Genomic DNA, 20,265 nt, shown 5'->3' with positions numbered 1-20,265 from the left:
ATAAAGAATTTAAAGTCAGAAATAATGCTCAAATGGTGAGTCAGTTCATTGAATTAGTTGATTTGAAGACATGCACGCCAGGAAATTGTCATAAGTTTCAGTTGCAGCCCTTGTCAGGAAATTAAAGTATATACATGTAACAACTGACTTCTGAAAAAAAAAAAAATGTAATGAAATGAATGAGTCAACTTTGTGCAGTGACCTCTATGCAGCTGTCATTCTTATGTATTTGGGGAAAAAAACATGGTAACACTTTAACGTTCCACCCCTTTTAGTACTAAATAAACATTTAATAAATACTTTTCAATACATTATTGTGCCATGGCAAGCAGTTATGAAGACATGATTATATTATTATTGATGCAGTATTTGCAATCAATTTTAACTTCTCCCAGTAAGACATATTTTATGTTATTACAACTGTGTTTTACTATATTGTCATTCATTATTTTTTAATTTCATTTTTTTGGGGGGCTTTTTTTGTGCCTTTAGTATAGAGCAGTGGACACTGACAGGAAAGGGGGTAGAGAGAGGGGAATGACATGCAGGAAAGAGTCAGGTCAGTTGGGAGTCGAACCGGCGACTGCCTGCTAAGAGCATCGTGCGCTCACATGGTACACGCCCTAACCACTCGACTACTGGGCCGCCCCCGTCATTCATTATTTTTAATAAACCATCCTCCATATATGGATTCCTATAGGAGGTGTTTCAATATAGTGTATTATCAACCATGTTTTAAATAGTGCTTATCAATGCAAAAATGGTATTGAGTTAAAGTGTTACCAAATATATTTTGATAAAAACTAATTGATTCATCAAAGCAGAGTGCACAGCTGTTGACTTGTACATGAAAGTCATGTGAGTGTGTGCAGTTGTTTATTTCTGCATGCATATGTGTGTGTCTGTTTATTTGTGCATGGGTGAGAGTTTGGCTTAGCTTTTGGCATGGGGTCACAACTCTTTCCCCGAAGAGAGTAGGGATAAAGCAAGTGGAGCAGCAAGCCCTCTTTGGGTCTAAATTTTGCATGCTGCTGAATGTCAATCTCATGAATAAGCAAAGCAGGAATGAAGCCTTCCTTGCTCCTCAATTTGTTTTGAAGTTTGTCTGTATGGAAAACGTTCATACTTCCCAGTGGGGAATATGAGCAGAAGCCTGAGTGGGAGATTCAACGCCATTTCAATCATCAGTGGGGCTCCTGCAGGTAAGTAGCTGATTAAAAAGCAAAAGAAGTGGAGGAAGGAGAGAACTGAGGTGCAAGCAGAGATGAAGACAGAGGAAGAGAGGAGGTAAAGAAGGGGATAACAGAGATGGAGTCTGGGAAAGCAAGGGGAAAGAGACATAGACTCGCCTGTCGGATCTCTGTTCCTGCTGTACCAGGTCATGTGTTTTTATATAAATGGTTGAGGTCATGTGTCAGGTCAGGGAGAGCTAGTCTTAACTCCGAGGCTGGAGGGCACCTCTAGCCCATGGGGCATTTAGGTATCTCTTCAACCCAACAGAGAACCACCGGGCTGTTCTCTTAGCATGCAAATGAGACAGGAACAAATGTCCCATCACTTCTCGGGCTCCATGTCCCAAAGTGCTTAACACTCTTCCTGTCAACCCCCCGCTCCAGCTGCTTCAAAAACCCCTCCTGCACCTCCGTCACTTTTTTCCTCCCTCTTATGTTCTTTAAATGAGCTTTCCAACTCCACTTCTTTCTCGCAATTCAATTTTACAAGGCCATTATCTCGGGTGTAATGTGGAGGTTAAATATATCGGGGCAGACGTTATGTGAAAATAATTAGTGCTAATGAATAATGCACTCATTCAGCTGATGAAGGATGGTTGTCAGGGTAATGGAGTGCAGGGGAGGGGCCCCTCTGACAAATGAAATTAAAATATTTAAACACTGTTTTACGATATTAACGGTCCCTCACACTCTTTCCTGTTACCTACCCGCTACATGAAGCAGACAGGCCTCTATGTGACACAATAGTTGTACCATTACTCATGCACAACATCTGTCTCAGTAAAGACAGAACCCATGACATGAGGAGGAAATGTCCTCTTACCACACTTGTACAGTACCACAGTCAATCCTCCCTGCTCTGATAATCACTTTGAGGACATCAGAGATGCCAGTCCTATTGACAACCTCTGTCTGTCTGCCAGATTATATTTCCGTCTCTTTATTTATTACCGCAGCAGTCGTTCAGCCTCTTACGATCTCATTCTGCACCCATCATGTGACAATGAGGGATGTAGGTTTTAAATCGCCCGGTTTACAGCACCCTCCCAGTCAATTGGCCTTCTTGAATCAATAAAGTTGGATCAAGCACTCTGTGACTGATAAATGGTAAAGCATCAACACCATTTCATTAGACATGATGGTTAGAAAAGGGTAGAGAACAGTGCCTTTGACAGGGGTCAGAAATCTAATGAGCTAATAATACATACTATTCAGTGCTTCACTGGCAAAACTCTCTTTAATAAGGTTTGAGGAAAACTTCAGATGGATCGGTTCACCCAATTTACTAAAAAAGTATCAATTTGCGCTGACTTTAGCCTTTCTAGCTCTTAGAACTTTGTGTGCCCAGGTTTTGAGATATGCCTCTGAGATTTTTGCCACAGCTCCGATACAATAGAAGTGAATACAATTTAACTTATGGTGCTGACAGTTCTAAAAAAATATATATTTAAACAAGACTAAAAGTCCACCGCCATGCTATCAGCTCTTGAGCTAAAAGCTAATGTCAGCATGCTAAGATGCTCACACTGATAATGCTAACATCCTTATGTGTTTAACAGATATAATGTTAACCACGTTCAACGTCTTAGTTTAGCATGTTAGCATGCTAACATTTGGTCATTAGCAGTAAACACAAATGATGGCACAAGAGGAAAAGAGGATCACAAATCTTTAGGATTCATCCTCTGGGTACCATGAGTGTTCATACAAAATATAACGGCTGTCCATCCAGTTGTTGAGATATTTCAGTCTGGACCAAAGTGTTGGACCAACACACAGGCCGATATTGCCATCCATAAAAGTCAGTTATCTTGGATAATGCACTGATGGTCCGTGGAGTATTGAGAGAATGTGGGACATTGTTTCTGGACAGAAATGTTTGAATATTTCTTTGTTTGTTGTATTTCTTGTGTCTTTTTTAAATGTGGTGAAGTAACCCTTCAAAATATGGTTACTGTTAAATCCAAAGAACAATATTACCAAATCTCAGCTACAAAATGTCAAATTGGATCCGCGGGTCTTTAAGTCACAGTTATGTTCGGTTTTCACAGGACAATGGGTAGCTGTTATCAAAAAAAAAGGGCTGTAAGCAGTGGAGTGTGCCGCTCTTTCCCTGGGGTTTAGCAGAGACAGCCAACACACCACACCAGCCACATCTGACATCTTTCTTTTATTAATCTCATATTTTGCAGATTGGCGCCATATACATTTGACTTGTAAAACAGGTCTAATTAAGGGGCCCGTAGTATGCAAGCCACACATCAAACAGTGAGTTACAGTAAAAGCCTATGATCTCAGTCGCGCTCTCTCTCTCTCTTTTTTCTCCTCCCTAGCTTCCACACACCAGAAACACTGATTATAACAGAGACATTAAAAGGGAATTACAGCGAAACAATTTACACTTAATGTAGCAGTCATATGAACAGGGAAGAAGGATGGACAAAGATATAGCAGTATTAATAATATATGCTTTAATTAAGCAACTGGGAATGCAAAGAGCAGGATCAAGGCATAGGGAAAGGCAGACAATGAAACAACAGTGGTAGAGAAGGGGGAAGTAGTGAGAGAAAGGCAACTGAAGTTAAAGAAGTGACAATGAGAGACTGAATCAGAGAGAAACTGTAAAACAGTGTAGAGGGTAAAAAGTGGAGGAGGGAGGAGGATCAGAATATGTTGCTATGGGTTTTCTGCATACCGTGATTCATGGGCAGTAAATATGCAAAGCCTGATGGCCATAAGGCAATCAGAGGAGCGCCACTCATCTACATGTTGCACAATGGGCTATAATCCATCTGAGGGGCAAGGAATAATGATACCAGGAAGCAGGAATAAGAGCAGGGTCTGTTTATTACCTCAGACAGATCCATAATGCATACAGATGTGAGGGAGGCACGCTGCAGCCTCTGGCCAGAGAACTCCATTGAAAAGTACAGACAGTAATATTGTTTTTAGTGTAATGAAAGACAATCTGATTTAAGCACCTATTAAGGCAAATAAGTCTGCTGTCACATAAAGTTTTAAAACAAGTGCTAGAGCTATAATGATCACTGACACAGAGTGGAGAAAGGCTGAGATAGACATACAAGAAGAAGAAGGAACAGTTAATCTGACAGCTCAAAGGCAACAGTAAGGTCACCAATAAATTACATGAATTCTGCGATATGGATGTACACTCACGTATAGTGAAATGTAAGGTTATAATTTGGTTCAAATATATACATTTAAGACTTAAGTAGACCTGTATAAAACCTACCACTGGCAATAAAACTGTGATTTCACTTCTTGGTGTCATTGTGTTTACTTTTATTAATTTGCAAAGAGACACACACAAACATACACACACGATCAAGCACAAAGACCTTGCTTTCCTGTCTTCTCATAGAGGACATTAACACCAGGATCTTGCTGCAGCTGGAGTAAGTAATAAATTGTGTTGAACATTGATAAACTAATGCAATTACCTGCAGGGCAAGCAAGTCAGCTAATTTAAAGATACCAGGTTTGTTCATGGGGTGGGAGGCTCTGAATAGGCCCCAAGGGTGAAAGATGGCGCCTTTATTACATCTGAGAGGTCAGCTTGGTAGCACTGTATTAGGATTGATCTTTTGATCCCTGCCTGGAACCCCCCATACTGTACCAACACCATTTGGCTGAGAAAAAACTGTTTGTCTGGCACAAAGGGTTAAGTCTGCCAGCCAGGCAGCCTAATTGAGCACCACACATCTCAGCTACACAGCAGAAACAGGAACCTAGAGGGTCGTAACAAGCCAGGCGTAACTTATTCACATAATAAACCAAGCAGATATCTAAATGAGCCATTGAGCTGGCCAGAGGGAGGGAGGCCATTAGGCCGCGTGGACCATGGGTACATATTTGTATATCTACAATTGCCCTATCATTTGCATATATGGCTTACTGCAGACATGTTCGCCATGCTTGTACCCAGGAGCCTAATGACACAATAGAACAACTCTGTACTCATTCATAGCATCATAAACAAGCCAGAGACATATTAATTTTACCCAAAAAACAAAAACTGATATACATGAGAAATCATTTAGATTAATTGGAAAACAAAGCGTCTGGTCTGCTAAATTAAATTGACATGCCATGAATGTACATTTCCATGGCATGATTCAGTTTTCAGTCATTTTTTTCTTGTGTCCCGAACATAATGATTTGACTTGTTGTCACATTTATAAGCTTCACTGTTGGCCTACATCATTTATCTACTGGGGTGGAAACATCTGAGGAAATGTAAACTTGAAGGACTAGGAATTGGAGAAACATCTCAGTTTGATTTTGCCTTCTACAGTTTACATTTGAACACATTACATCTTGTTTGTTTAATCCATAAACTGATGCGTAAAAGCAACAGTTCATAGATTTGTGTGCCATACACTTTCTTGGCCTGGAACCAAGTTACTGCTCCTGGCCAACAATTAGACGAGCATCTAATTATGTATAAAACTATGAATTTGTAGCTCAGGATTTTGTACAGGTTAAAAGCCAAGCTAGCTGTTTCCCCTTGTTGTCAGTCTTTTTGCTAAGCGAAGCTAACCAGGTGCCAGCTGTAGCCGAATTGTGCTGCAGTGCTGAATTAAATGGATAGATATGAGAACGGATTCATGCATTTTCCCTTTGTAGGACAGTAGTGATCATATTCCCCCAAATTCCTTTCATGTTACAGTAGCTTGGTTCTTATTAGTTCTAAGATGTCTAAATTCACAAATGATTCACATGTAAAAGCACAACATGACTTAAACATGACATGAGCAAACAGTTGATCATGCACCATGTTGAGTGTGGTGATTCCACAGTAATAGGGTTTAGCCTAAAAGTGTGGTTTCGCTTTTTGTTTGTGTGTTTTCATGAGGACCAAATAAAGACATTGTATCCTCCTCAGCTTTCTGAATGTGTGGAAACGGTCCCTGTCATGACATGTTCTATTGATTCAGTTATATTAAATTAAAATTGAAAATTTCTATCAAACTATTGAATGGGGTTTCTGTTTATCAGAGTATATTTTAACGTGGTGAAATAAGAGTTCCATTGGCTTTGGGATTTCAGGATAGTGGTTCATGACAGGTTGTTTTATCCATTTCTTTGAGAGTTGTTTGATGGATTGATACGTGACAAACAGATAAAGAGTAAAGATTCAAATTACCAAGCATTCTGTTTTGTAAATAATACACAGAAATTGCAAAACTGTATTTTTCCAAACTATATACTGTTAAGTACTGTGGTGGCAAAAACTATTACCTTGTTCAGTACTCAGAAATCAACTGGTAATAGGTGGGCATGATAGGGTGCTAGGGATGCTTGAATTCCTATTTCAGAGCCGTCAGAAAAATAATGATCCTGTGTCAATTACCTGTTATTCTTAACTTGTATTTGCCCGTTATGTTGCTTAGTTTAATCAATAACATAAGGTTGTCACTAATCAGCAGAGTCTTGTGGCAATGGGTCAAGGGTCAGCCCTTAATGTGACCTCTGACACATAATTAAATTGCCATCTTTAACCTCAGTTACAACCTGTCACAGAGCATTGGATTATATGCTGCAAATCACTGCACCAATCAATGACAGGAGAGAGGGCAGAGGAATTGGCCTGCTGTGTCCAGCACTGCCTGCACAGAGATTATCTCTAATGAAGTTGAACTGTACAGTGATCATGTTAGTGTATAGTCTAATTAGATTGGGACTGCAATAACACTCATCCTAACAGGGATGAGGAGACTGCAGATAAGGTATTACAGAGCCACTCGCAGTGTCTAGACACATGACTTGTTTCCACTTCAGCTGTCATGCAAACATTTTTTTGTCAGAGAAGCTACTCCAAACTTCTGTCAAATAAAAGCTACCACCGTGAACCCTGTCTGGACAGAAGATTTGGCCTCCTGTTGTTGTTGTTGTATTTCATACCACACACGAGTATGACTCAACTTTTGTACTTGTACTTGTACTACTTGGGAGCAGCGTTGTGGACACAACATTGACATTTTATGTTCTTATAAGTTGATTTAGCTAACTTGTTGGCAAACAGTTGCTTACTGCATGTGCACATGCAGCAGCTTACAGGCAACCATTATCATTCAATTCCAATATTCAATCTGTCTGTTTTAGTCTCCACCAACTCTTGAAGGAAATATCTGGTTCTTTAGCTGCTAAATACTTTACTGTAGATATAAATTTGAGGTACTTGTATTTTAGCTGAGTATTATAATTCTTTGCTACTTTCTACTTATTCTCCATCACATTTATGTGGCAGCCATATGCACTTAGTTATACAGCATATGGTGATCTTATAAAATATGTTGCGATGTTACAGATTAAGCTACCCAATGTAGACTGTATTAAGTTATTTAAAAAATAAATCCACATTAACCAGCTACAGCATAATAATACAACATTATATAATTTTGTGACCCGATTTTTTAGAGTAACATAAATAGCAGTATTGAGAGATGGCTAGAGAGTCCCAGTTCACAGAAGAAACATTAGAAAACTGACAAATCAGCAACAAGTACAGGCCCAAGGACAGTCACAAGCCTAATAATAAAGAATAAATAATAATACAAATAAAGTAATGAGCATGGAGTAACATCTCCACCGGAATTCATGACTCTTCTGCGGCCCTATTTCCTGGCCTACATCATTAAAGAGTAAGGATAAAATATTGATATTATATAATAGTATATAATATGTAATAATAAACACTCTGAAAAGGGGCCAGTACACTTCATGAGTATTTCTACTTTTGAAACCTAAAACATATTTTGCTGAAAATAATAACTGTAATAATTATACAGAACTTGTACATGTAATGATGTAAGTTTATATTGCACAGGTGCTTTTAGTTACTTAAAGGATCTAAATATTGCTTCTACAACTGGATTTAGTGTTGTGCTCGTGACTTTTGACATTGCTGACACATTATCTGGTGAGATCAATGTGGGGAAAATGATTATTATAAGTGGAATTGTCATTCTTATTTTTTCTAGATCATAAATTAGGATATGTAGTAAATCAGGATATTATAGTGGCATTAAAATATTTTCTCTCCTTTCCTTACATGCAAAAATAAAAATTAAAAAAACTGTTCTTTCAGAGACTGAGAATAAAAAGGGAAAATTCAGGATGTACCAGCTCCCCATGTTGCCATGTTTTCAGTTGTAAACAGAATAGCTGCAGCTCTGTAGTTGCAGCACTATGTCTTGATTTATTAAAGGCATTTCCCTGCTAGCAAGGTTACCTGAAATCTGTGGTCAGCAGACAAGGTTAAGGGGCTCTGTTAAGTCTTACACAGCAGTAACACCCAACAAACTGAGGATGATGGAAAGATTTTTTTTTTAGAGGAAATAAGAGTGTTTTTGTCTTGCAGCTGAGTAATAACAAGGCTTTCTTTTATGTAACATAAAATTTTACTGGTGAAGCTTTAAAACTGACTACCTTCCTCACACAGGCGCTGATTGCACACCAAAACTGCAGCTGGTGTTACAGGGAAAAAAATGTGTCCCCAAACTCAAATGATCCTGAATGACTATGCTGATTATGATTTAGAGGCTGCTAGTTTTGTTTCAAACTGTGCCTTGCTTTGTGGCCAGGGGCCCTGTGTTGTTTAAAGGGTTGTCGGGTTATAAATACTAAATTAATCATGCTTTTGGTCAACTTGCCAGGGACTGAAATTTGCTTATGAGGGCCCATGATCACATAAAATATTAATGGTTTTACAAAGAACTGGCATTGTAGCGATGGGGGCAAGGCGTGTGAAAGCATAGAGCACTGTGTTGGGAGGGGTCACTGTTGATTTGAGATCAGAAACACCTTCCTTATATTTTCGGCTGAAATGGATACGTGACATAAGTGACCAAATCATTATGTTAGCACTTTATCAGTCTATTAGGATGAATTTTGTATGCATTATTCTACAAAATTGGTTAAGTGGTAATTGGTATTAATTGGCATGCATGCAATGTTTTTGTGTTGTGAAAATGCAGCAATAATATTCAAATGAATCTGAATAAATACATTATAAGTGCATAATGTTATGCATTTCCTAGTTGCTGCATATCCATATGACCGACTTCTTGAGGTCCCCGAGGGCTTCAAAAAGAAATACAATCATTTTCACTAAGACAGCAAATCTCCAGGCAAACAAATGTGAGAATCTGAGCACATGTACACACGCCTTGTCCAGACACAAAAGGAAAAAAAAAAAAAAAGCAACACTGTTGCCACTCATTCCAAAATTTCATGCCATTTATCTCCTTGACACAAATCAGAAAGTAAAGATTTATATAATGGATGACACAGATGCTGTAAACTTGTTAGCCTGTATTTTCTTAGCTCACACAGAGCATATAAACGTCCTCTGGCCACTGAGGCACAAAGGGGGAGCAGGCTGAGCTCTCAGACATTCCTGCATGCTGGTCACATCACCACTGAAGTGGCTGTAAACAACAAGGGGCACAGCGCTAAATTTTCTGTAACACATTTATTTGTGTAGCCATTCTACAAAGTGCAACTAAACAATTGTCAGGAAATGTGCGCATTTGTGTCAATCAAACCGATCTCATGACAAATTGAAGCTACGGGTTCGTGACACAAATACAGAAGCATGCAAGTAAAACTGCAACAGCTTGTTTGAGCACAAATAATGCTTGTGTGAGTTTGGCGGCACCACAGTAGGTAAATGAGACGACAGGAGGGGGCATTTAACACTCTCAGGCTGAGAGACGGAGGGATGAGGGAAGGTATTTTTGGTGGTGGCGGAGGGGAAAAGAGCTTAAATGAAAAACAGCAGATATTCTACAAGAGCAAATCTGATTTCTCACAATTATCTCTGCAAGCCTGACAGGCACCGGGGGTGGCCCGGGAACACTGAAGGGGCGGACACTGATTGGGTTATTTGTTCTCTCTCACTCGAAGCTGAGAGATTGTGGGACCTGTACTGGGGAGAGCCTCTCTGCAGGTGTGTACCAACTCCTTTCACAAAGCAAAACCCCTTTTACCTAAACACCAAGTCTCATATTCACTTATGGTTTGAAGACAGCAAAGGGTGATGTATTGAGTATTAACCCATGTTAGGCAGGCAGGTAGTGACAACTCATAATTCAGAGACATGCCTTTTACACACACATAAAAATAAATAAATAAACAAACAAACAAAAAAAACATTTTGACGTGTCACAGTAGGAAAAGTACATGTGGAAATGAATGATGGCTGAACTCCATTTAACTGCTGTAGTTTGGAGGCCCTGGTATTGTGATTACAAAGTTAGTTGTGAGAGCATTGAAATACTGTGCACTGGCAATTTACTATAATTAATTTGGGTTTAACTATCGACGTTCGACATCCATATTGGTTTTGTTTTTAGGCACTTCTGTAGTACTCAGCTTTTAGGAAATCAATTAAATCTGCACAAAAAACACATCATATGCATTGACACTGCTGGCATGAACACTATTTTCAGCCAAAGTTATAACACTTTTGTTGATTTCACAAGATAAGCCTGGAAAAGGTGATGTTAAGTGTATCCCTGTACTTTTAAAGTCTTTGCCCACAGTTATCAGAAACACTTGTCATCAAGCTAATGTCAATTAAATGTGATCAAACCACACTGAAACAGCCCTAATGAAGCAGACCTGTGGAGTTCCTAATGTGACATTAGCACCAGTATTTAATGTTTAAGTAAAATAAAGGGGCTTTAATATAATGTAATTGCCCAACACAGCTCCCTTCATTGTGGCATGGTGCAGTATGCCAGACTCTCAAAGACTGACACAATTCAACTTTGTGTAGTTGTATTAAATAATGTTCAGTAACAAAAGTAACCTGCGGCAGACAAGTATCACACACAATATGTAAAATGATAAAAACTTTAATCTACAGTTAAGCTTAAAAAAAAAAAATACTATTTTTAATACAACAGCATTTAGTCTCACACCAAATAAAGATTGAGTCAGTACAAGATTACATTCTAAAATATTGGAGCCTTTTAGAGAAAGATGACTTGTAGCTGGACACTGCAGACAGTTCCTGCAACAAAAAGAACACAAATAATGTTATTGTTGTATTGTTTTTAGAGCATGTATACTACTGTCAAGGCATACAAATACATAATTTTGTTAGGCAAGCCAATAATTTGAACTCTTTTACAGTTTGCAAAAATATAATGAGGTGTCATGTTCTTACCTTGGCAGTCAGTGCTATATGTTTGTTACCTTACCGATCCAAAATAAAATAAAAAAATAAAGAAAATTTTAAAAAAGGAATTTTGTAGGAATATTTGCTCTTTAGGGGAAGAGGAAGTTTTTTTTTGTTTTTTGAAATGGTCTTTTTTCAGCTCGTTTAGGAGTTTTCTTTTTTCACTGCCACATTTTCTTTTTTTTTTTTTTGTTTTTTTTCTGTTTTGTTTTTGGCAGGATATTTTCAGACCATTTCAATTCTTTATTTTTTTGTACAATCCAAAGTAAAGCCAAGAACTGAGAAGCCAAGCTTTCATACAAATCCTTTAAACCAAGACATAAAATATTTACACAGGAGCATTTTAACCAGTTCAACCTAATACTATTCTGCAAAAGCTACAGTCTGTCATTCTGTTTAATTACAACACAGGTTTTGTTTTCTTAAACTGAGATTTCAACAAAAGTGTCTTTAAGTGATCAGCTGTCACATGGGCAGACAAACTATTTGTGTTTTGTGAACCAAAAAAAAAACCAAAAAAAAAAAAACAACTGAACTATTTCTACATTAAGAGCATTAAAAAAATTCACCATTGTTGCCTCTGGTACACACATTAAAATCAATCAAACTCACACATGGTTCTTTTGCCAGTTACATATTTGTGAGGGGAAAAAATAAACTTCAAGCCAAAGTGAAATGTGACTTGTTGATTTATAAACAGGCATTGAAATCTTATGAAGTTGCTGGATTGTTGCTCGTCTTTCACACCAGTGCATCCAAGGAGGAGCATCTGACCGATCTTCATCTGCGCCAGGAGCGAGGCTCGTTGTCATCCTCTTCCTCATCATCATCCTGCAGCAGCGCATCGTCACTCAGCGACTCTTCCGGGTACTGATGTGAGGGGAAAAAAAAAGAAAAAACAAGATTAGTGCTCTCTACATTGAACGAAAGGCAATTTCAAGTGGAAAGACCTTTTACTTTGAGCACCATCAGCACTCCACATGCACTGTGTATTTAAAAGGTCTCAAAGGGGACTAAATTCTCAGCTTGAGAGTATCATGCTGCAGACCAAATGCCTAATGAAATACAACTGGCCACAGAAAAGCCACATTAGGACAATCCTTGATGTAATGTATAATGGCTCCCTCTTGTGTTCTCTGAATGTAACAGCAACAAGAAACATCATAAATAAGCTCTACTGATAAGATATCTGAGCAGACAACACTCCCACTAAAGTAAATACTTCCTCATGAAGCACTGGAAGAAATAAGATCAATCTACTAGAAATAAGATCTGGCTACTATAAAGAAAAAAAAATATATGCATATGTAAAGAGAAAATCCAACAAACCTCATCCTCCTCTGGTTCTGCCTCATCAGCATCCACAGTACTGAGAGTTGTGACAGGTTTATGCCATGCCAGGCGTAAAGTCTGGTTGTTGAATCTCACTCCATGGAAAGCCGCCTACAGGTGGACGACACAGAGAGCAGGAGGGGAAAACAGGTGTGTCAGGTGTCGTGACAGTAACAGACTCAACTGCAGCTCTCTGTGCTCTGCCAAACACAATACTCTACAGAACTAGAGTGGCAAGTATATTTTACAGTTTGAATATCAGGAAAATCAAGAAATGCATCACCTGTTCGGCCTCCGCTCGTGACTTGTAAGTGATGACAGCAGACAGGTTGTTTTCATCAATCTGGCAATCTTCAATCTCTCCAAATTGCTTAAAAAATCATGAACACGAAATATTTTGGTCACTTTACAGACACGCCCCATCCTGTGCAACTATTGAAAATAATTTTTTTCTGTCATTGTAAGTACCTAGTGAGGTCTTTCTGAACAAACCTTAAGTGACTGTTAGTGTGGAATAGCGGATTTGTTTCTACAAGTTACTTTTAAAATTGCAGCGCTCATTCTCATTGTTGCATTTAAATTGAGATTACATGATTGGTTTAATTATTATATCTTATAAATGCCTTTTTTTCTGTTGCTAGTTTTACTTTCATAGACCACTATTGATCTTATTGTTACAGGGAATCATAAAAAGTCATTAACTAAGTAAATATACAACAAGATTAATTCTATACAATTTAAACTGATCCTTGTTTGTGTCCTCACTTTGAAGTATATGACAGATATAGTAAAAAGAAATGTGATGTGTGTAATTTTTAGGATGTATAGATGTTTGGTTCAGTATTTTTCTTTTTTTCCTGTAGAACCACACCACACACAGCCTTAATCCAAAGTAACATGAGAGAACAGCTGAAAGTATGAGTTATCATGTACTGACTGAGCAGCAAGCATTAAATGTCCACCCTCGCAATGGGGTTGATCTGACAGTGTCCTTTAACACAGGCTCCTCTGTAGGTTGCACTGGTTCAACTCTGGATATGAAATTAAATCTCCTGTTCTCAGTAGTTTTAGGCTGACTTACAGCAAAATGTGGCAGCAAGTCTACACGGTCTGTGTCAGTGAATCCAGAAATCTCCAGTGCCCGTGGTCGATGGTCCACGACTGCATGTAGTGGCACACCTCTTCCCCGTCCTCTGGAGCCCCTCCCCCGGGCCCTGAGAGCACCACGGCCCCGAGTGGGAACACCCCGGCCTCGTCCTGGTGACAGGAGGCCCCTTTTAGCTGCCTAAAACAAAAAAAACAGGGAAGTCAAACAGCACAAATATCTGATATCTTGAAACACAATTGTGGAGATGAAACTCCCATTTGAAGTTACAAGAGCAGAAGTGCCATCAAGTGGCAGCTGTTTAAGTAGCATTTTAGCACTTGATTTCAAGCTTGAGGGACATTTTTGTCTTTCAAGGTCAAGCCAATACCTCAATTTGCAGCTGGGTGTATTTGATCTTCAACAAAGCAGTGTCCTCTCCAGCCTGAGTCTTCTTGTACAGGTCCAGCTCTGCATCCAGCAGTTCCTTCTGTGCCTGGACATATTATTAACTCACATCAGGAAAGACAACATTGAAAGACAAGGCAACTGGACAAGCTGAGTTTGCCTCTGACTTGGTACTTTTAGATGAACAAACACTCAAAGGAAAAAATAGTGTAAAAAAGTTGGTTAAATACAAATAAAATCTACAAAGCAGAGCAAGGAAGCATATGCTATGTTTATTTGAGGTACATCCAGTTTCCTACCCAAAGCCAGCTGAAAAGCAAAACTCAATCAAAACCAAAAGAATATCATAATCTATCAGGTTTTGATCAGCAGGATTTTGTGTGTGGGTGTCTGTGGATGATGGCAGCTGGGCACAAACACTACCTGGGCCTTGCTCTTAGCGGTGCGTAGCAGGTTGTTGCTGCTTGAGATTCCCTTTATCTCCTCTTGAAGTTTGGTGATGCTCTTAGTTAACATGCCCAAAGTTTCCATGATCTTGGCTTTATCCTCTGCCTTCATCGCTTTGTTCTTCTCAAGTTTGGATATCAGGAGCTAGGAGCAGAAAAACAAGAGAATTCCAAGTTTAACTTTTGTACGAAATGTTTCCAAAATAGTACCTGAGGCACACACCGAATGCCCACAGGTCGCATGGCAAGACTTCAAATTGATTAAATAATTTCACTCTGAACAGCATTGTATCATGTCGCTTTAAAAGGACAAAACAAAGCGTGTTGACACATGATCTTTCATCTGTTTCACTGTGATGAATGATGATAGTCCATGAGTCACAGTTCCCACATACAGCTTTCAAACACTGCTGATAAATCTACACATACAAATCAGTCTGGGAACTGAGAGCTGACAGTCGGAAGGACTATGTTGCCTCATCTTGCTGGAGTGGTGAGTCAGACCAGCTCACACGCTGACATTTAACTTTTGTATAGAGAGAGGTTACAGAATATAAATGCTGACAGGTGATAGGGACGCTTGAGTATTTGAGAAGTGTATTAAAACCTCTCTTCCAGATGATTTTACCTTCTGTGTCTCAATGTGCTTCTCCAATATTTCCTGCTTCTTCTTCCTTACATCCTGCTGTAGTCTCAGGGCTTCCTGTGAAAGAAATGATGTTCTTAGTATGAGAATACTAATTGCTTGCTTCCCAATTTCATTATTCCATTGTGGCCATACTTTTGAACCTCTCCTCTCCCCCTTTCCCACCACTCCTTCCATTTCTCCTCTCACCTGTTTCTTCTTCAGGGCTTCCTCTGAGGTTTTCTGGGCTGCCTTCAGTGCAGCAGGATTGTATACAGTCTTTGTGAGGCCCACGGATGTAGAAAACACCTGAAAGGGGGAGTTATAACGCATAACATTTACCCAATTTGAAACAGACGGACAGAAATTCCAAAAGAAAATTTGTCAGTCTGATAAGACAACAAACACTTACTTTTTCGACAGGAGCTGCAGGTTTGGAAGAAAATCCCAAACGGTCCTTCACTGACACTTTAGAAGGATTCTGCACCAATGGGGAGAAACACATTATGTTTATAGACACCGTCTGTGGATTTTTACAAGTATATGCAAAAAAAAAAAAAAACCCATCACACCCACACACCTGAGCGGCCACGCTGGAATCTTGGGAGGGCTCAGAGTTTGCAGGGAGCATTGGTCCAAGGCGATCTTTGACAGACTGCTTCAGAGACGTGGCTGGGGGCTGTTGAACATGTGTTCATCACATTATATCAAGACTAATGGAGTGCATTTTTAACACTTTTAACACTTTCAGACAACAGTTCTGATGCTTAATCATCATGAGATTTATTGCTGTAGTGAAGTTTTAGGTGCATCTGTGCCATCTACTTTATTTATTGACTTCCTTTGTCTCCTAGAATGACTCACAACAACATTAAGAGAGAGAGGCTCTCAGTACTACAACTGTAAGTGGAGGCAGCGCTGCCATTAATGCAACAGGTTTTTCCAAGTGATAAAATGCGAGAGCCAAGGGAGAACAATGCTGTGGTGAGCCATGCCCAGTTGATCAAAAACACCCTTGAGGAGGGTGTCATATTTCACACAGCAACAGTGACAGATCAGCAACAAAGCAAGCAGTGCATGCATGGAATTATGCTGCTAGACCGTTATGTTACCACAAAGCCTGACAAGAAGCCTCTCATTTTGAAGCAAGTCTACAGATCTTTACTAGTGCTGCACTACATATACCTACATGATAGTGTATTATGTTATTTACATTTGGCCAATTATTCATTAGCATAAGTATAATACGCTAGCAAACTACAAAACCTTCCTAAAAATGCAAGGTTCACGGCAAAAACTGTTAAAGCCTTTCTGGGCAAGACTTTTGTTCTAACTACTGATTTAGTCTCAAAATTCTATTTTTCTTGTAAAAATAAAAAAAACAATCAAATGCAATTTAACTTGTTTTTTAGAATCACACAGAATCAATTTGTTCATTAACAAGTGTGTCTTACTGCAAGATATTTACTCTAAATTCTTCCCATGCACACAGTGTCAACTTGTTTTACTTGAGGTAAGACAAAGCATGTCACAACACGCTATGAAAGAAGTTTTAAAATCAACTTTTACCATGGCTGGCTGTGGCTGAGGCTGCTGCTGTGAGTGAGACTGGCCCTGGCCATCACTCCCATCATCGCGGAACCAGTGCACCCTGATGAAGCGGTTGTTGAGAACAGCCTCTGTGCTTTGCATAGCCCGCTTGGCCTCATCTGGAGAGGCAAATTGGATCAAAGCCCCCTCTGGGTCATTTTGGTAGGCCACCTGTAAGAAGAAATAGCAAGACTGGGTCAAAACCTTGTATATATCTGGGCCGCATCGTAGGCAACTTGTAATCTGCCTAGTGTCAGCTGGTTTCAGCTCTTTATCTGAACCCTAATTCAGCCACGTAGTATTCTGCTAAGTCGATCAGTCAGTCAGTAACATTTATATGCGATTACAGTGCTGGGCCCGGCCAAAAACGTTACAGTGAGACAGTGGTGCACAAAGCTGGTTTCATTTCTGTAGGACCACACAGGGACTGACCTGCAGGTTGACGATAGTGCCAAACTTGCTGAAATGTTCATTGAGTTTGCTGATGTTGTTGAGCTCCGGGGGAATTTGCCGAACCAGCAGCTTGGTGTTAGGAGAGAATGGGGCTCTTTTGTGGTAGCCCTGGTGGTTGGGTTTGTTAAAGTTGGGCCTGAGGAGAGAAGAGAAATTATTAGACAATTAAATGATGATGGCATTAAACAGACCTCTGTCACATTTGCTCAACCAGCAGGTTTAAAGTGATCAAATGATTAATTTTCATAAAAAGTAAAAGGATGTCTTACTTGTCAAACCAAGGTTTCTTGGAGGGGAGGCCTCCATCATGGGAGACACCTGGTCTCTTCCTTGAATCGGACTCCATAACGATCCGCATACTGTTGTTGGGAATCTTGTCTGATGAGGGACAAACATTGACAGGTCAGTTTTGAGACTACAGCTCAAAAAGGAAATCACAACTCTAAGGCAAGACATTAAATAGACAGTTGAAACACAAATACAGCAGCTTGTACTGAGTACTGGTATTCTCCTTGTTTGTGAAGCAGCAACAGACTGCTCCACGGGCCAAAGTCTAAAGCATGCTAATAGTAGGAAAGTGCATGCATGTTTTAAGACAATCTATTGAAAGATCACACGGTTCAGTTCATGTAAACAATACCTCTATGTGGCAGGTCCACCTCCCCCATTGTGAGTCCAATCAGATTGGGTCTCTGGGCATTGACCCGGTGGCGGTAGATAGGCCTGGAGGTATTGGTGATGCTGGGAGCCTCAGGATTGTACACATCTGACTCATAGTTGTCTGATCAGCAGAGAAAGGACATTTTAACTCACAGAACAGCAACGCAGGTTACAGTAACAGTTATTAGTAACTACAAAATGTAATTTGTAACTTCAAAAGACAGACAACCATTACCAGAGGTGAAGAGTGGTGCTGAGGCCTGGGGAAGTGAGGAGCGCATCCCAGACGTGACAATAGTGGGAACAGAGCTGGTAATGGAATTGGGAGGTGCATCCATGCCTGATGGTTGGAGCGGAGGAAGCGGAGGAGGGGGACCTGTGTAAAACATATAAATAAATTAAAAAATCAGGCAAAATGAGAAGTGGTCAAATTAATGTTGTAATCAATTTTGTCTGACCTGTGCTGAACAGTCTATTATTTTAACAGGTTAGCTCCTCTTCTTGCCTTCTGTTTCAAAGATACTGTGTTTTTTGTGTTTTTTTTAAGTTAAATCTTTCAGGTTGTCTTTTGTTGTATAGACAATTTCACTGTTTCAAACATAAACATGTTCTGTAGGTTAAGACCCAAGCTGTTGCCTAGCATTCCAAATGCTACAGATTCTATACATGTTCTGTACTCCAGGAGCTGTCATCAGAATCAGAATCAGAATCAGTTTTATTGCCAAGTATGTTTCCACATACAAGGAATTTGTTTTGGTGATTGATGCAATTGGAGGTTCTTGGAGGTTCTTGTAAACAACAGGTTTACACAGTTTTAGTTTCTGCCTGTATGTGGGAATCAGGTGGACCATGACATGGTCAGAGTGACATACAGTCATATTTAATCTCATGGTAGTATAATTGTTTAATTATCTAAAAATCTAAAACATGTTTTAACTTTAAGTTAGTACCAATCAGGTACGAAACAGTGAAGACCACAAGCTAATTTCTGAATTGTTATGCCCACATAGTAACTTAAAGTTTCTCAAGTCAGTTAATCAGCATCTACTGGATATTCTCAGAGCATCAATGGAGGCTGTGCATTTAGAGCTGTAATGATTAGTCAACTGAAAGAAACTTAATTTTCAACCATTTTGATCCTCAAGTCATAGTTTACATCCTTTTTCCTGCAAAAATGTCAAAAACCAAGTTTCAGATCCTCATTTGTGAGGATTTTCTACTTTTCTCTGATTTATGTGATGGTAAATTAAATATGTTTGGATATTGGGCTGTCTGGAAAAAAAAGCAAATTGAAAATGCCACTGTGGGCTTTAGGAAGTAATGATGAACATTATAGATACTAAATGATTAAATCCATTAATTGAGGCTTAAAAGCCCTAGTGTGCCCCTGTGTGCATTTGTTGTCCTCCACACTAAATTTTCATCTTGGTTGACATTAGATTATCCAATTTCATTAGTGAAAAACATGTTAAATTCTTTTACTGAAAAGCACCCATGTTCTGAAAAGTGCATATAGAGTTAAAGGTTTTGTTCTTACAGAACCTGTGTGTCATCAAAAAAAATCAATTCCTACCTGCAACAGGTGGAAGGCTGGGTGGGAGGGCACCAGGTGGGGGCACAGGTGGGCGCAGGTTCACTGGTGGGGGGTTCATGAGAGGTGGTGGCGGTGGGAGCCCTGGTGGTGGTGGTGCGTCCACACCTGGGATTGGCGGGGGTTGGAAGGGCAGCATACTGGGCAAATTGACATCTTCCACTACAACTGGGTCACTTCCATGGTCGAAAGGACACATATCCCCTCGCATGCAGAAGCCCTTTTCTGGAAAAGACAGCAAACACATGTACACCATCAAACACACAGAACACTCAAGAAAAAACCCAGTGTGCAGACTTGATGGAAAATGGTTCAGTCAGCTTTTCTTACCATCGTAGTCACGGCATCGCTTCCTCTGCTGAGGGGGTGGTCCCCTGCTAAAAGGACCACGATCCACAGGGTGCTCTGGACGGAAGTCAGACCAACTCTCAGTTGTGTTGTTGCTATGATGATGTGTGGGGGCGATAACTGTAATGGTGCTGCTCAGCGTTGGCACTGGGAAGTGCGAAGTGGTTGCGGTGGAAACCAGGGCTGCTGCGGTGTAGCTTTCACCACTCTCTGACCTGTCCACTCGATCATGATCATACTTTAATTTTCCAGAATCTCGTTCTGAGAACAGACAGTCATGTTTGAA

General features: G+C 39.7%; 1 protein-coding gene and 1 long non-coding RNA gene across 2 annotated transcripts in view; both read right to left on the bottom strand.

Annotated features, from left to right (window-relative positions):
- Window positions 1-11,098: 11,098 nt before the first annotated feature.
- On the bottom strand, window positions 11,099-11,562 carry LOC139627806 (uncharacterized). The gene is made up of 2 exons (XR_011692631.1): window positions 11,431-11,562; window positions 11,099-11,274 (listed from the first exon to the last, which is right to left on the bottom strand). It is a non-coding gene; the product is annotated as an uncharacterized lncRNA (long non-coding RNA).
- Window positions 11,563-11,592: 30 nt separating this feature from the next.
- Window positions 11,593-20,265, bottom strand: part of rbm26 (RNA binding motif protein 26) — a 10,959-nt gene continuing 2,286 nt past the window's right edge. The window contains exons 6-22 of the mRNA XM_071488922.1: window positions 19,962-20,240; window positions 19,614-19,856; window positions 18,276-18,416; window positions 18,021-18,161; window positions 17,650-17,758; window positions 17,360-17,516; window positions 16,907-17,098; window positions 15,918-16,016; window positions 15,750-15,818; window positions 15,548-15,646; window positions 15,341-15,415; window positions 14,690-14,857; window positions 14,250-14,354; window positions 13,856-14,059; window positions 13,058-13,144; window positions 12,772-12,885; window positions 11,593-12,312 (exon numbers count right to left, since the gene is read on the bottom strand). Coding sequence (XP_071345023.1) covers window positions 12,223-12,312; window positions 12,772-12,885; window positions 13,058-13,144; window positions 13,856-14,059; window positions 14,250-14,354; window positions 14,690-14,857; window positions 15,341-15,415; window positions 15,548-15,646; window positions 15,750-15,818; window positions 15,918-16,016; window positions 16,907-17,098; window positions 17,360-17,516; window positions 17,650-17,758; window positions 18,021-18,161; window positions 18,276-18,416; window positions 19,614-19,856; window positions 19,962-20,240 — 2,372 coding nt within the window. The 3' untranslated portion in view covers window positions 11,593-12,222. The remainder of the gene's footprint in view (window positions 12,313-12,771; window positions 12,886-13,057; window positions 13,145-13,855; window positions 14,060-14,249; window positions 14,355-14,689; window positions 14,858-15,340; window positions 15,416-15,547; window positions 15,647-15,749; window positions 15,819-15,917; window positions 16,017-16,906; window positions 17,099-17,359; window positions 17,517-17,649; window positions 17,759-18,020; window positions 18,162-18,275; window positions 18,417-19,613; window positions 19,857-19,961; window positions 20,241-20,265) is intronic.

This window comes from Trachinotus anak, unplaced genomic scaffold, assembly GCF_046630095.1.
Source record: "Trachinotus anak isolate AG129_WGS33_773 ecotype Australia unplaced genomic scaffold, CSIRO_AGI_Tana_v1 ptg000011l, whole genome shotgun sequence".
Lineage (NCBI taxonomy): Eukaryota > Metazoa > Chordata > Actinopteri > Carangiformes > Carangidae > Trachinotus > Trachinotus anak.
The sequence above is the reverse complement of the archived record's forward strand: the minus strand, read 5'-3'. Positions and strand labels throughout refer to the sequence as shown.